Here is a 15,118-nt window from a genome sequence, read left to right as displayed (position 1 = left end):
TGGTTTCTTAGCTATGAGATTAAGACTTAATCAGTGACTAAAATGATCATAATAAAAAAGATGGATGACACAACTGATGGGGAGGATGTAGAAAAATTAGAACCCTCATACACTGCCAGTTGGCTATGATAAAAAATGCAGTTACTTTGGAAAATAGTTTGGCTCTTCCTTAAGATGTTAAATATTGAGTTACCATATGATATGATCCAGCAAATTCTAATTCTAGTTGTACACCCAAGATAATTAAAAATGCATGTTCACACAAAACTTGTACATAAATATTCATAGCAGCAACATTCATAATAACCAAATATGGAAATAATTCATATGCCCATCAACTGATGTGTAAATAAAATTTTATTTATTCACATGATAGATATATTATTCATCAGTACAAAGAAAAGAATTACTGGTGTATGCTAAAACAAATAAAAACATTATGCCACGTGAAAGAAGCTAGTCATAAAACATATATTGCATGATTACATTTAGATGAAATGTCCAGAATAGGCAAATCTTTAGTGGTAGAAAATAGATCCCTGGTTTCCAGGGCTGAGGGTAGGTATTAACGAGAAGTGATTGTTCATGGGCATGGTGTTTGCTTTGGGGTGATTAAAGTGTTCTAAAATTAGATAGTTGTAATAGTTAAACTGAACTGTGCACTTTAAAAGAGTGAATCTTATGGTATGTAAATTATATCTCAATCTATCCGTTATTTAAAAAAGTGGTAATGACTGTAAAAACTTGTAAAGTGTATAAAACTGTACAAATACTACTTTTAGCTCACTGTTAACAGTCCAGCTTCATATATGTCACTAATTTTTAATTCATTTAGCATCATTTCTATAACCTTACTCAGATCTGATTCTATCTACAGGAAGAAAATAAGGAATGCCAAAAATATAGTTCCATTTCTTTTCTGTGCATTTGAGTTAGTTGAGTAAAATATTTACTATTAGTAAAATTAATGGAATAATATTTCAGCTCAAAGAATTTAGAAAATAAAAATGAATTCACTCAAATAAATTTGAAAAGAATAATAAATATAACTTCAGTAATTGATAAAAGACCGCAAAAGATATTACTAGCAAACCCAAAGCCATTTGTCTAAAAGAATAACAAAATCTAGATAGACTAGACCTGTGGCAGGCTTGATAATTTATCTGCATATACATACACATACATACATACATACACATACATATATAGAAATATAAGTTAACAAAAGGAAGAGTGAAAATAGAAAAATAATATAGAAAATAAAAAAGATGAGTAAGATATGCCTTTTAATAATACACTTGAAAATATGTAAAATAAGTTAATTCCTAGAGAAATGTGTTAGTAAAATTGACTTAAAAAGAAATAGAAGGCCTGGTGCCGTGGCTCAGGTCTGTAATCCCCATAATATGGGAGGCCGAGGCGAGTAGATCACCTGAGGTCAGGAGTTTGAGACCAGCCTGGTCAACATGGTGAAACCCCATCTCTACTAAAAATACAAAATTAGCCAGGCATAGTGGCAACCGCCTGTAATCCCAGCTACTCAGGAGGCTGAGGCAGGAGAATCGCTTGAACCTGAGAGGCAGAGGTTGCAGTGAACCTTGATTGTGCCACTGCATTGCAGCCTGGGCAACAAAGTGAGACTCCATCTCTAAAAGAGAGATAGATAGATAGATAGAAAAATAAATAAATAAATAAATAAATGAATGAATAAATAAATAAATAAATAAATAAATTGAAACGCTATATAAGCATTGCAATAATTTATTTAGTAGTAAAAGCATACCCTCCAATCTAATGTGAGAAAAATAAAACCCTACAAGACTAAAAGTAATTTAACAAAGTGGTACTCAAAGTTATCTACATAGACTGCTGCCAGTCCACAGACTTTGTTACTAGTCCATAATGAAGTCACATAATAATTGAGAGTATTACGAAAAAGTTTACACCAATTAAAACAGCATGACCATACCCATTTTACTGGGCAAAATTGAAATCCAAAAATTATCAAAACATCACACATGGAGTGCTTCCTATATACCAGAATTATTTTTATACTTTTTTTTTTTTTTTTGACAGAATCTCCCTCTGTTCCCCAGGCTGGAGTACAGCCTCATGATCTCAACTCACTGCAACTTCTGCTGCCCAGGCTCAAGCAATTCACATGCCTCAGCCACCTGAGTATCTGTGATTACAGGTATGTGCCACCATGCCCAGTTAATTTTTGTATTTTTAGTACAAAATTAGCACTAAAATTTTGTATTTTTAGTAAAGGGTTTCTTCATGATGGCCAGGCTGGTCTTGAACTTCCAACCTCAAGTGATCTGCCTGCTTTGGTCTCTTAAAGTGTTTGGATTACAGGCATAAGCCACCCTGTCCAATCATTCTTTTTTTTTTTTTTCTTGAGACAGAGTGTTGCTCTGTTGCCAGGCACCAAGCTGGAGTGCAGTGGCGCAAGCTCAGCTCACTGCAACCTCCGCCTCCCAGGTTCAAGCAATGCTCCTGTCTCAGCCTCCCAAGTAGCTGGGACCACAGGCGCATGCCACCACACCCAGCTAACTTCTTTTTTTTTTTTCAGTAGAGATGGGGTTTCACCATGTTGGCCAGGATAGTCTTGATCTCTTAACCTCGTGATCCGCCCACCTTGGCCTCCCAAAGTGCTGGAATTACAGGAGTGAGCCACCTCGCTCGGCCATCCAACCATTCTTAAACATTTATAAATCCCAATTTATACAGTCCTCACAAAGCCTTATGAGGTAGGTAATCTCACTCCCATTTTACACAGGAAGAAACAAGAGTACAGAGGAATTACATAACTACCATGCCAAAGTCACATAGCTAGTAAGTGAAGGAGAAGCAATTTGACCCATGATGGTAGCTAGTGTTAGCAAGAATGAGGAAATTTCATAAACTGTTGATGGTAGTGTGTATTTCTACAACTATTTTGGAGACATATTTGACTATAATAGACTTGAACACGTGTAACTGATGATACGCATACACTTGAATATGCAGTTCAACTTGTGTACATTTTCACACGTAGACATGATAAGACCATGCACTACAACATAGTTTGATATAGCAAACTCCTAGAAACAACCTTAAAGGCCACAAATAGAGGAACAAAAAAACTGTAATCTTTCTATACAGTAGAATGTTATAGAGCAGTTAAACCTCAAAATCATATTTATGAGTTTAAAAAAAAAAACTAGTTTCAGATGTGTACATAATGTATATAACTTGTGTAAATTTAAAAGCACAGTTTTGTATGATGTTTAAAAACACAAACTATAAGGATAGAATAGATAAACCAAGCTCACAAAACAGGCTGTCTCTGAGGATGGAGAAATGCATACACAGAGGGCTTCAAAGTGATCTAATGTTTTATTACTTTCAGAAAATGATTTAAATCATGAATGACAAATTCTAAATATTAAAAATTACTGGCTGTTGAATACATTATTCTCATTATTTCCAAACATGTTTGAGTTTACTATAAAATGAAAAGTGATTAAATCATATCTGCTTTCTTTGAGCAATGACCTTTTACATTGACTATCTTATTAAAACTGCTCATAATCTTTTGAAGTTCTTGTATTCTTTATAGTCATTTTATGTTGAGAAAATACGTTTGATAAATATTTACTGAATTACGCTTGACTAAAATAAACAAATAAAATAAACCAGTTTACCAAAGATCAAAAATCAAAGTATAAATTTTCAAATGATTTTATATTTGAACTCTTCATCTAGATATCTTCAAGTGCCTCTACTTTTAAGATTTCTGTTGACTTACTAGATTATTATTTACCCTTTGAGAAAATAAAGTTGTAATGAATAATCCAATATGTCATTTCATAAACCAGTGGGAAATCATGAAGATAGAACTTTAAAATCTCATCTTACAATGTTTTTTACTTTAATTAAATGAAACCCTTTAAAAAAACAGTATGTGGAAATAAAAGAAGAATTTTCTAGATTGTTTCAATCTTGACATAGCTATATTAACTTCTTTTGGGGCAAATCAATTTAGAATGAATATAAATAATACGTGAAGTAGCCATCCATTTTTACTGTTTTCTAACAATTCTTCCAGTATACTAGCTTCTCTCTCATATATGACTGAATTTAACAGCTCAAACCAGAGTATTATCCTCTTAATAGAAAAGTGGCCTGAAATCTTTCTCCTTTAGCATATAACAAGAGATGAGATATGGACAAAATAAAGAAGGTTACAATTTATATTTTTTATAAGTGACGAATTTCATGTTTATAAATCTAGTGCATTACAAGAAGCTTTTAGAAAACACTCAGAAGACTCTGGTCTTCTATGGACAATTCTCTGCTTTGTTTTTCTTTTAGTCCCACTACCGATTTGCAGAATGATTTTTATAAGACAGACTATGAAAGCATCAGATGAGTTGTCTAAGAAAAAGAGTACTTCTTCAGATCCTTTCAGGGTAAATTGCTATTACAACCATAGAACTAACAATTCTATGTGAAATCCCCTGATTCTTTACCATATATATAATATCATCAAACAGAAAGTGATATTGCTGTTACAATGTTTTCTCTCCTGCTACTTCAGAGTTTTTACTGTATTTTCTGTTCTTACATTTAAGAATTTATTTGAACTTTTCTATCCCATCATCAGATACATTTATTTTACACAGTAGCAACTTATGAAGTGGTAAGTGGTATTATTATTTATCTGGTCCAATATATATCATGACTTCCTTCTCTTCATTCCTCCAGCTATAGCCATATTGGAAATGAATGATAGTTAAATATTTCTGAAGGATAATATACAGGTAGGCAGAGGAAATAGAATCTATAGAATGAAGGCCAGGATGGACTTTCAAGTATTATTCAAACTTGTACATATATAAGATTATGTCATCAGTTGTCCTTCATATTTTTTTAAGAGTCAATTTTTTATTTCTCTTTTAGTAATCACTTTCCAAATATTTCTGGATTTTTAAAGTATCTCTGCTTTGTATGTCAAGTTCATGACTTGCTTTTTAAACTCACCAATTATTTTTATTAACAAGCTGTAAGAATCTCCATTTGGGATGTGTATGTGAGAGAGGGAAGAGGACTCATCCAGGTAAGAGGTGGGATAACAACAAAACCTGCATTTCTAGGATGTAACCCAGTGTATTTTACTAGATTGTACTAAAGACATATTTTTGATTATATAGATGAATAAATGGTAATCATAAAATCAATGAATGAATAATAAGCCTAGAAGACCTTAAATATGATAAAATGATTATGGGAAGAAGAAATATGCAAAAAAAATGAATCAAACAAAGGAGTTTAAGTGAGGGAAGCAGATAGACAAAGAGGACTTGTTCAACAGAGGTCGCTGTAGATGAAGTTAATACATGGGTGACTGAATGGAGACGATATCTGAAATGTCTAAAGTTTAGAACATAGAGTTAATTTCTGCAAATTAATAAGAAAAGGCAGTAATCTTAATAAGAGAATGGCCAAAGGAACTTAAGGCTAGTGAGTATATAAAGAGGTGCCCAAACTCATGAGAAATAAAAACAATGTAAACAAAAGCAATGACATATCATGTTACTCCTATATATTAGGGGAGAAAACTACAGAGTGGATAATTTTGAGAGCTGCCAAGAATGTGGGAACTTAGAGAGTGCACTGTTGGTACAGATGTAAACCGTGTAACCACTCTGAAGAGGAGCTGGTTCTACTTAGTCATGGTAAGTAGAAGCACATGTTGTGAATCAGTTATTGGTTCTAAAGAAATTTTTATGCAGATCTGTAAGAATGCAGGTAAACGTATGTCTATGGAATCATCATTTGAGCAGAGAGTTAGAGGCAGCTTGAGTGTATTTACATGGTAGAATGGAAAAGCATAAAATATGTGTACACTGTATAGTGATTAGAAGTAGCAGAGTAGGTTTAAACACAGCACAGTTCATAGAGACAGTGCTGACTAAAAAGAGTAAATGACTGTAATATGTATGATAATAGCATTTAGATAATTAAAAGATTGTGTATGCAAAAACAACAATATAGATGCCTAAGAGAATATATGAACTGCATTGAAATGATTTCCTTTGGAGACAGAGGTAAGGAAGAGGGATGGGCTTTAGAAATAAAAGTAAAGAAAGAGAGACCAAGGGAGGGCATGAGGAAAATAAAAATCTTTCACAGACCAATGATAATACTGTGCTAAGAAGTGAGGAGTATAATCAACTCAACCCCTCCTGCCTGATCTTCAAAAGATAAAGAGAAAGAGAGGAAGCGAGATCATAAATATGAGAATAACTGAAGAAAAGAGAAAGGGCCCAACTACAATAATCATTTGCTGCAAAATTTTCATGTTTCATAAGGGATATAAAATATTTTGATTCAATCTCCACTTTGAAAATGGATACAACGATAACAAAAGTAAGATCATGAAATGTTGACTATTTAAAGGGATCATAGGAGTGTGTTGACTCACAGCACAGAGAAATTGCCTGGATCTTTGTAGTCATATACAAATGCTCCTGCTTTGGGATCAGGAAGAATAAAGTTCAAAACCTTTGTTCTAACACCTCTTAGTCACAATCTCTTACCCTGAGCAAATAAAGTAATCTTTCTGGATCTTCACTTCAATATGTATAAAATCAGAGTTTTAAGGCATTAATCTGGTTTCTTGGGAGTAATAAATAATCATATTTTAGGAGTTTGATAAATGGTAGCTATTAATAACATTATAATTATTAACTTGAATAAACTACTTGTAGATAAGGGAGTTGTGAAGAGTGTACAGGATTCAAATTTCCAGAGAGAATGTGGAAGATATTATTATCAAGTCATGGATAAGAGTGATTCAAATATGTTAAGAAGATGATTAAATGAAGTGATATATGTGAAAGTGCTTTACATATTCTTAGTCATGCATATACTATCATTACTCATGATGAAAATAGCAATAATGTGTCTAAAGTCAAAGCCCACAGCGGATGATGAGGAAACATCATGTTGGAGAGGGAAAATTAGCAAAAATGAAGAAGGCTCTGAACAGCAGGCAGAAAGGTTTCAGGTTAATTTCATAGATAATAGAGGGAAACCATTAAAATGTGAACAGAAACTGATATGTAAATGTGTCATTTTTTCAAGAGACATAAAATAAACAGATGACCAGATTGTACGTCCCTCACAGCTTCGTTCTCCTGATGGCTTCACCTTTATCACTCACTACTCCACAAGGCAGTACATCTGCTTATCACTTTATTGTTTATCTTGACCCCTTTCTATTAATTTTTATCTTCCTGGATCTGGATTTTCCTCTCTTTTTGTCAGTAAAAATACTATGTTTTTTTTTCAAATTTCAGTATCTGCCTCCTCAAAAACTGAAGAAACAAGAAGATAAAAACAAATTTGCTAGAGAGAAGATTGTCATCATCATTAGAACATATGTATCCAGTCTGTGCTATGGGGCAGATGCTACTTAATTGTAGAAAGAGATCTGAATCCAAGAAACACTGCAAAGAAAAAATTAAGACCCAAAGAGAGAAGGCAGCAAGGAATTGGAAATAACAAAGAAAAGTTGCGGTTGTGAGCCCTGAAGAGCAAAATAATACTGCAACTATTGACAGAATTATGGATTCTTGAGGGAGAAGAGAAAGGGTACATTTAGCCAACTAATCATGAGGTGACCTGATGATACCTGGGGAAGTAAAATTAGAGAGTAAGAAAAATGATAGGCCACGCATAGTGGCTCACACCTTTAATCCCAGCACTTTGGGAAGCCAAGGCAGGAGGATCACCTGAGGTCAGAAGTTCAAGACCAGCCTGGTCAATACAGTGAAACACTATCACTAAAAAAATACAAAAATTAGCCAGGTGTGGTGGCACGTGCCTGTAATTCCAGCTACTCAGGAGACTGAGGCAAGAGAATCACTCAAACCTGGGAAGTGGAGGTTGCAGTGAGCCAAGATCGTGCCACTGCACTCCAGCCTGGGTGACAGAATGAGACTCTGCCTCAAAAAATATATTAAAAAAAGAAGAAGAAGAAGAAAGAAAAAAGAAGAAAAATGAATGATGTAGCTGGAGATGTAAATGACACAGTAATCAGCTCTGGGGTGATAAGAGAAGATCCGGAGTGGAAAGGAGTTGTCCAACGAAACACAGATAGAGGCATGTGAAAATTAAGCGTTGGGTACTGGACACAGTATACCAAAACACAACCATTACATTTGTGCATTTTTGTGCTTATGTTTACAGTCTCTTTCCTAAAAATGATTTAAATTAAAAAAATAAATATAATTTTAAAAACTTAAAAATGAAAAAGTATGAGAGAATACAAACAAAAAATTAATGTGAAAATACAACCTGATTCAGGCTGAGATTTTTTAAAAATGCTAGAATGTTATCTAGAAATGTTATCTGCAATGTTACTAGAAATATGCTGCAAACTTGCCAGTGGGCTGCCTAACAAACAACAATGAAACCAGAAGAAAATACAATTGAAACAGGAAATTTTTCCCAATCCTTTTACAGGACTCACAAAAGGGGTGGCTCCTCTACTCAGCCTGAAGCTCTCAACACCTTGCTGGAGAGGGAGCACGCAGGTGAGTGGGCGCAGAGGCCAGAACAAATGTTTCTGGGCGCTAGCAAGAGCAGAACTCTGTGTGTCCCGGTGGCAGCCTCTAGGGGGTACCCATGAGCCCTAGAGCCTCAGAAGCATATTACAGTGCGTTCTTTTACTTAGTCGTCAGTGGATAGCTTAAGTGTTGAACAGCTCTGTGTCACAACCTCCTGTATCCCAAGCTCTTGTTAGGTGTCCAGGAAAAATCAGGTTTACAACGAACTGGAGATGGTAAATGCAGGGGATTTTATTACTGATGAAAATGGCTCTCAGTGGGATGGAGAGCTGAAAAGAGGATGGAGCAGCAAGGTGGTCATTCCCTGGAGTTCAGCCCTCTCAGGCCAAACTGTTCTCCAAGGTCCTGCCATCAAGCCATCCCTCTGAAGTCAAGCTGCTTCTAACCAAAGACAAGCTGCTTTTTTTTACTCCTCTCCTTCTCTGCTGCTCTGCTGTCAATGAAGCCTGGGGTTTTTAAGGGTACAATATCAGAGGGCAGGCTGGGCCAGGGTGGTCTGAGAAAAGGCAACATTCCAGCAGGAAAACAGAGATGTAAAGTTTTCACTTTGGGCTGCATGTCTGGGCTTGGAGGTGGGGCCCTCACAGGGAACCGCCCTGTTCTACCCAGTATTTCCCTGGCCTCCTGTCCATATCAGAATCAGTAGCATATTTTAGGTGATCATAAGGGAAATCAATACTTCAGAGAGGAATCATTAATAATTAAATTATAAGTAATAATAATAAATGAGTTAAATTATTAATAAATGAATTAAAGAGGGACAATATAATTGAGTATTGAGATATAAAGAAAACTGAGATTTTAGATACATTAAATAAAAAATAAAAATTATAAAAGTAGTATTTATGAAAGATCATTTTATTTAACTAATAAGATATTAGGAGTGAACTTAGAGAAAACAGTCAGTTCTGCAATTCAGCAAAATCCAGATTGTAAAGAATCAGAGAAGGAAAGAGTATAGAGAAATGAAAAAAGATGAGAGAACTACAGAGGAAAACTCAAGGGGAAAAAAAGAATGGAACAATCATGGCTGCAATTTGAGAAACTACCTTTTCTTTTTCTTTTGAGACAAGGTTTCACTCTTGCTTAGGCTGAAGTGCAGTGGCACAGTCATGGCTCACTGCAGCCTCAATCTCCTGGGCTCAGCCAATGCTCCTGCCTCAGTTACCTGAGTAGCTAGGACCACAGATGTGCACCACCATGACTGGCTAATTTTTAAGTTATTTGTAGATAGGGGGTATCCTTATGTTGCCCAGAATCTCTTGAACTCCTGGGTTCAAGCAATCCTCCTGCCTCAGCCTCCCAAAATGTTGAGATTACTGGTGTGAACCACCATGCCCAGCCAAAAGACTGCTATCATCTTTTTTTATTTTTCTTTTTAATGTCAAGAGGGATAAGGACAGGTACTTCATTCAATAGAAAGAAACCATTTTCAAAGAGGGAGTCAACTGAAGATAATGGAAAAGAGAAAAATGAGCAAAAAAGAAGAAATTTATATTTTTTAAGTCCAGTAGTAACTAGTCAATTTGTTTTTATTGAACTGTGAATTTGCTGCTTTTCTAAAACAGATGGGGTAAACAAATTACAGAATAAAGCCCTTTTTTTACGTGCACCAAGTGCATTATACATTTCAGAAAGAGATTTATTACTAGCAGATAATTATTCACTGAAAATGTTTTACTGTAACTTTAAAAGATGAAATATACTTTTGCTTTTCTAAAAAATTATGAACAAAACCAGATGGAAAATATAGCAATCTTAACAGTGAGAAATCATATGGTACTGCTAGAGTTTTGTTGGGGCTCAGAAAACAGTACCCCAAAGCGAAGCCCTAAGAAGCTACCTCAGAAGCAAAGTCTCTCCCCGACCCTTTCCTGCCTTCCTGTCTTTCATGCTTCATTCTCTCCTTAGGTAAGCTGTAGTAACTAGAATCTTTCTTTCCCACAGCAAGTCATAGAAACTATCAGCCCCTTTCTCCAAAGTTGGCCATAAAGCCTAAAAATATTATTCTAACTTTCCCTGACTATGATGGTTAATACTGAGTGTCAACTTAATTGAGGTGTGCAAAGTATTGTTCCTGGGTGTGTCTGTGAGGCTGTTGCCAAAGGAGATTAACATTTGAGTCAGTGAACTGGGAGAGGCAAAATGACCTTCAATCTGGCTGGGTACCATCTAATCAGTTGCCACCACAGCTAGGATAAAAGCAGGCAGAGGCATGTGGAAAGACTACTGGCTATGTCTTCTGGCCTCTATCTTTCTCTCATGCTAGATGCTTCCTGCCCTCAAACATCAGACTTCAAGTTCTTCAGCTTTTGGACTCTTGTACCTACACCAGTGATTTTCCAGGGGCTCTCACGCTTTTGGCCACAGACTGATGGTCGCACCATCGGCTTCCCTACTTTTGAGGTTTTGGAACTCAGACTGGCTTCCTGGCTCCTCAGCTTGCAGACGGCCTATCATGAGACTTCACCTTATGATCGCGTAAGTCGATTCTCCTAATACAGCCCCCATTGTATATTCATCTATCCTATTAGTTCTGTCTCTTTAGAGAACCCTGACAAAGACACCAACATTTGTGTTTAGGAGCTGGCCCTAAAGAAATTGAAGACTCTCATTCCAGCAGGGGTCTGGCTCATACCCTGCAGGAAGGAATGCTGTCCAGACAGGTTCAGAAGAATCAGAGCAAACAGGCCTTGCTGGTTCCCTCCCAGCCATCTATTAGCATTAGATCATACCCTTTTTGTCCAATAATATTTCTAAATATCTGTCCATACTTCATTGAGCCCAAACATAAAAAATTTATAGTTTTTTCCTAGATATTTGGGTCTTCATTCAGAAAGCTTCAGTGTTACATAAAACTACCATCGAGTTCTCACCCAGGACTAAGCCTGGGGAATGCAACCCAGCTAGTGCGGGTCCTGGGACTTCCTTCCCTGCTGAACTGTCTGGCAGCTGAGCTGTAGGAGGAATGTGGGCTGAAGGAAGCACTAGGACAGGAAACAGTGCCCTCCGTACTCACATGGAATCGGCACACTAAACTGGTGTCTCAGTTTAAGGACCGTGGGCTGAGTTCCCCTTAGAATTGCAGACCCTAACAAGCACTCTCAGGACCATTGATTTGTCCAACAACAAGATGGAGAACCTACTGCTTTTGCTGAAACAGAAGTTCACTCTGCTGAATACCTTCTCCTTGAACAACATAAACTGACTGTTCTGCCTAATAGGATTATGAAATCCACACATAAAAAACCCAAAACTAGAGATGCTATACCTAAATGGCAGTCGCCTGAGAGAGCTGCCATCTACATTTGGGCAACTGTCTATCCTCATGACCCTGAGCCTCTCTGGGAACCAATTGGGAGAACTATCACCCAACTTTGTGCCTAGGGCACCGGATGTGGCAGATATTTCCAAGAACCAGATTCAAAGTATACCTGATATAGTAGGAAAGCTGCAGGTCATCAAACTCAACCTCAACTGGAAGCAGATATCTCAGGTCTCAATAAAGATATCTTACTGTCCTGAGCTCAGCATGCTTTCACAGAACATCTGTCCACTTGCTACAGAAGATAATCTTTTTGAAGTAAAGAAACTTCAAGAACTTGAAGCCTATGATAAGTACATGGAGAGGTTCATGGCCACCAAGAAGTTTGCATGACATTCTCCAGGTCCATGGGAACCTTACAGGATATTGACTTACAACCTGTTGGAGTGCGGCTGCTTCAAAGGCTCCTATTTTCAAGGGTATCTGCAGGAGATTATGTTTTACTCAATGATATTTTTTCCCTTTCAAGGCTCTTCTCAAATAAGCTAAAAGAAAGGAAATCAAGAGACAGAAACACCTCTTCATTTGAATCATGAGTTTGGCAGTGAGCAAGTTGGTCTTCAAAATCATCATTAGTTTGGCATTAAGAAACCAGTAGATAGCTACTGTTTTTATGGTGAGGGAGTGCTGCCTGGTAACAGAATTTTCTAACTCCACACCACAGCTTGAGATTTCATTTAGTTTCAATATGCGAGCTTTCACAAAGTCAGTTGCCATTTCATTTCTATGTTAACACTTCATATTTTTATGAAATTCAAATAATTCATGAGAGGCTGGCATGGTTAATCTAAGGATTTATGATTTTATACCAGTCCATCAGGTCAATTGTAGTATTCGTACTTGGAATTTAGGATTTACATAAATATGTGACTGTTTGTCTCGATTTTAAAAACTATGTTTTGTCAGAGAAGCACCAATACAACACTAAGAAATATTCCCCAAGGCAGCAGTAGCAAATTCTGGCACTTTATTGATAGAGGGCTCTGAGGAGCTAAAATTCTATATGCAACACTTACAGGATAAGAGTCATTTTAATAATCAAGATTTTCTTGAAGGTTTGTTAGAAATAATGTCTTCTTTCTGGTAATCATTCCTCCTTTTTTTGTATTTGTAACTCTACTAATCAAATTGCCTATCAATAAACTCCTATTATACTATTTTAAAACAAGAAACAATAAACAAAATGAAAAACTATCATCAAATAAATTTGCTATGATTTTCTCTTGTTAACCTGTCTTTGTTATAGGAGAGTTATCTATGACCCTTATGATGGGGAGGAAAGGGAGCACCTCCTTTCTGCCCCTACAGTTCCATTCTGAGCTGAGAACAGAAGGGTCAATTCTCTTAGGAGAGTTATCTTTGTACTTGGTCACCTGGATTTAAATGTTGAATTACTCTAATATTAGACATAAGATGTTATTTATTTCATATGATATGTAACCACTCTAAGACACTCAATCATTTTGTCATCTGAAGCCAATTCTCCAATAATGATAACAAATGTGTCTGTGGTCAATATTTCATCTATTGTTTTTTCATCTGAAACATGTAGATGAATGAAATGTCTATTACCATCACAACAAATTGCTGTTTTTCAGACTCTCAAGCCAATTACTTTATGTAAGAATATTGAAGAAGAAAGTGTAGAATAAATGTCTACTATACTTATTCTCTGGGACTCAAATTTTAATGATCAGAAGAAAACTACTGTAAAAATAATTACAAACAAAACAAAAACAAAATTGAAAATAAAAGATTAATATAATCTCTAAAATATAACATTTATTAACTGTATACTATTTTCCCAGAATTGGACTGGATATTACATAAAATACAAGAGAAAAGTCTATAACCTGATTTCTAACATGAAGGTTTATATTATTTTATTGGAAGATAAGAAATAAGGAAAGCAAATATCTAGAAATATAAAACAGCCAATTAAAAATGTGATAACATATATAAAGAACAATATACCCTAGACATAGAAAGAAAAAAATAGAGAACAAGGATATTTTGGAAGAAGATTTAATTAATGAAAAAAAGACTTGAGACAGTAAGTCTCAAAAAATATCCAGGATTTCTGGAGATAAAGTGAGGAAAGTACAATCTAAGTATAAGAAACAACATGAATAGAAATTCATAATGTATGGGTTCTTAGCAGTCTGATGAAGCATGTGGACTCCTCAGAAAGTTGTATTTCTTAAAAATAACTTTTTATTTTTATTTTTGTGAGTACATAGTAGGTGTTATAGTAGCGGTATACTTATGGGTTATGTGGAGGCCTGATAAGATAAGTAAGCAACAATGTGGAAGGGGCTCCAGGTGGGGGAGAGCTCCAAGTGGGGGAGAGCTCCAAGTGGGGGAGAGCTCCAAGTGGGGGAGAGCTCCAAGTGGGGGAGAGCTCCAAGTGGGGGAGAGCTCCAGGTGGGGGAGAGCTCCAAGTGGGGGAGAGCTCCAAGTGGGGAAGAGCAATCATTCTGATAGATGGCTAATCTCATCATAATCAACAATCTTCTTGTTCTGTGGGCACCATGATCTCATTCCACAAGTAGCTCCCTCCAGCACAATGATATAAAATGTCCTTCCAGCCCCTGCCTTTTTGCAGACAGCTCTGTCTCTGCTGAGCTGCCTGTTGCAACCTTGCAATGTATTTTCATACTTTCTCTAATAAACCTACTTTTCTTCAACTACAACTGTCTTGGTAAATTTCTTTACCCCCTGTGCCACTGTCCCCAGTTACCTTACAGGTTACATGAAATATTTTGATACAGGCATGCAAGGCATAATAATCACATCAGGGTAAATGGGGTATCCATCACATCCAGCATTTATTCTTGTATAACAAACAATCTAATTATACTCTTAGCTTTTTTTTTAATGTACAACTAAATTATTTTTGACTAAAGTCACCCTATTGTGCTAGCAAATACTAGAAAGTTTTTAAAAGTACAAGAACAGAAGAATAAAGGTTTTCAAAAAGTATAGATAACATATTGAAATGCAGTTACTGAAATTAAATAATTTTTTAATATAATCATAAATGTATTTACTTATATATTTATTTTGATGGCATGAAATTCAAACTTTATTTAATACAGTATTTATTTGATATGGTATTCCTTTTTGTCTTGGAAAAAGTTGAAGAGATATTCCCCCACAGAAAGGGTTTTAT

General features: G+C 35.9%; 2 protein-coding genes across 2 annotated transcripts in view; one reads left to right on the top strand and one right to left on the bottom strand.

Moving 5' to 3' along the window:
• LRP1B (LDL receptor related protein 1B) overlaps window positions 1-15,118 on the bottom strand; it is a 1,560,879-nt gene that overhangs the window by 621,263 nt on the left and 924,498 nt on the right. The gene's annotated exons all lie outside the window — the stretch shown is intronic.
• On the top strand, window positions 5,640-12,279 carry LOC110567883 (leucine-rich repeat-containing protein 57-like). Its single transcript, XM_064382234.1, is given in 5 exon segments — window positions 5,640-5,723; window positions 7,350-7,444; window positions 8,518-8,588; window positions 10,891-11,102; window positions 11,692-12,279. Coding segments are annotated over 5 exon segments (1,050 nt in total).

This window comes from Aotus nancymaae, unplaced genomic scaffold, assembly GCF_030222135.1.
Source record: "Aotus nancymaae isolate 86718 unplaced genomic scaffold, 86718_ANA_hifiasm-v0.15.2.pri h1tg000029l, whole genome shotgun sequence".
NCBI classification, from domain to species: Eukaryota; Metazoa; Chordata; class Mammalia; order Primates; family Aotidae; genus Aotus; species Aotus nancymaae.
This window is presented reverse-complemented; position numbering and strand designations above follow the sequence as displayed.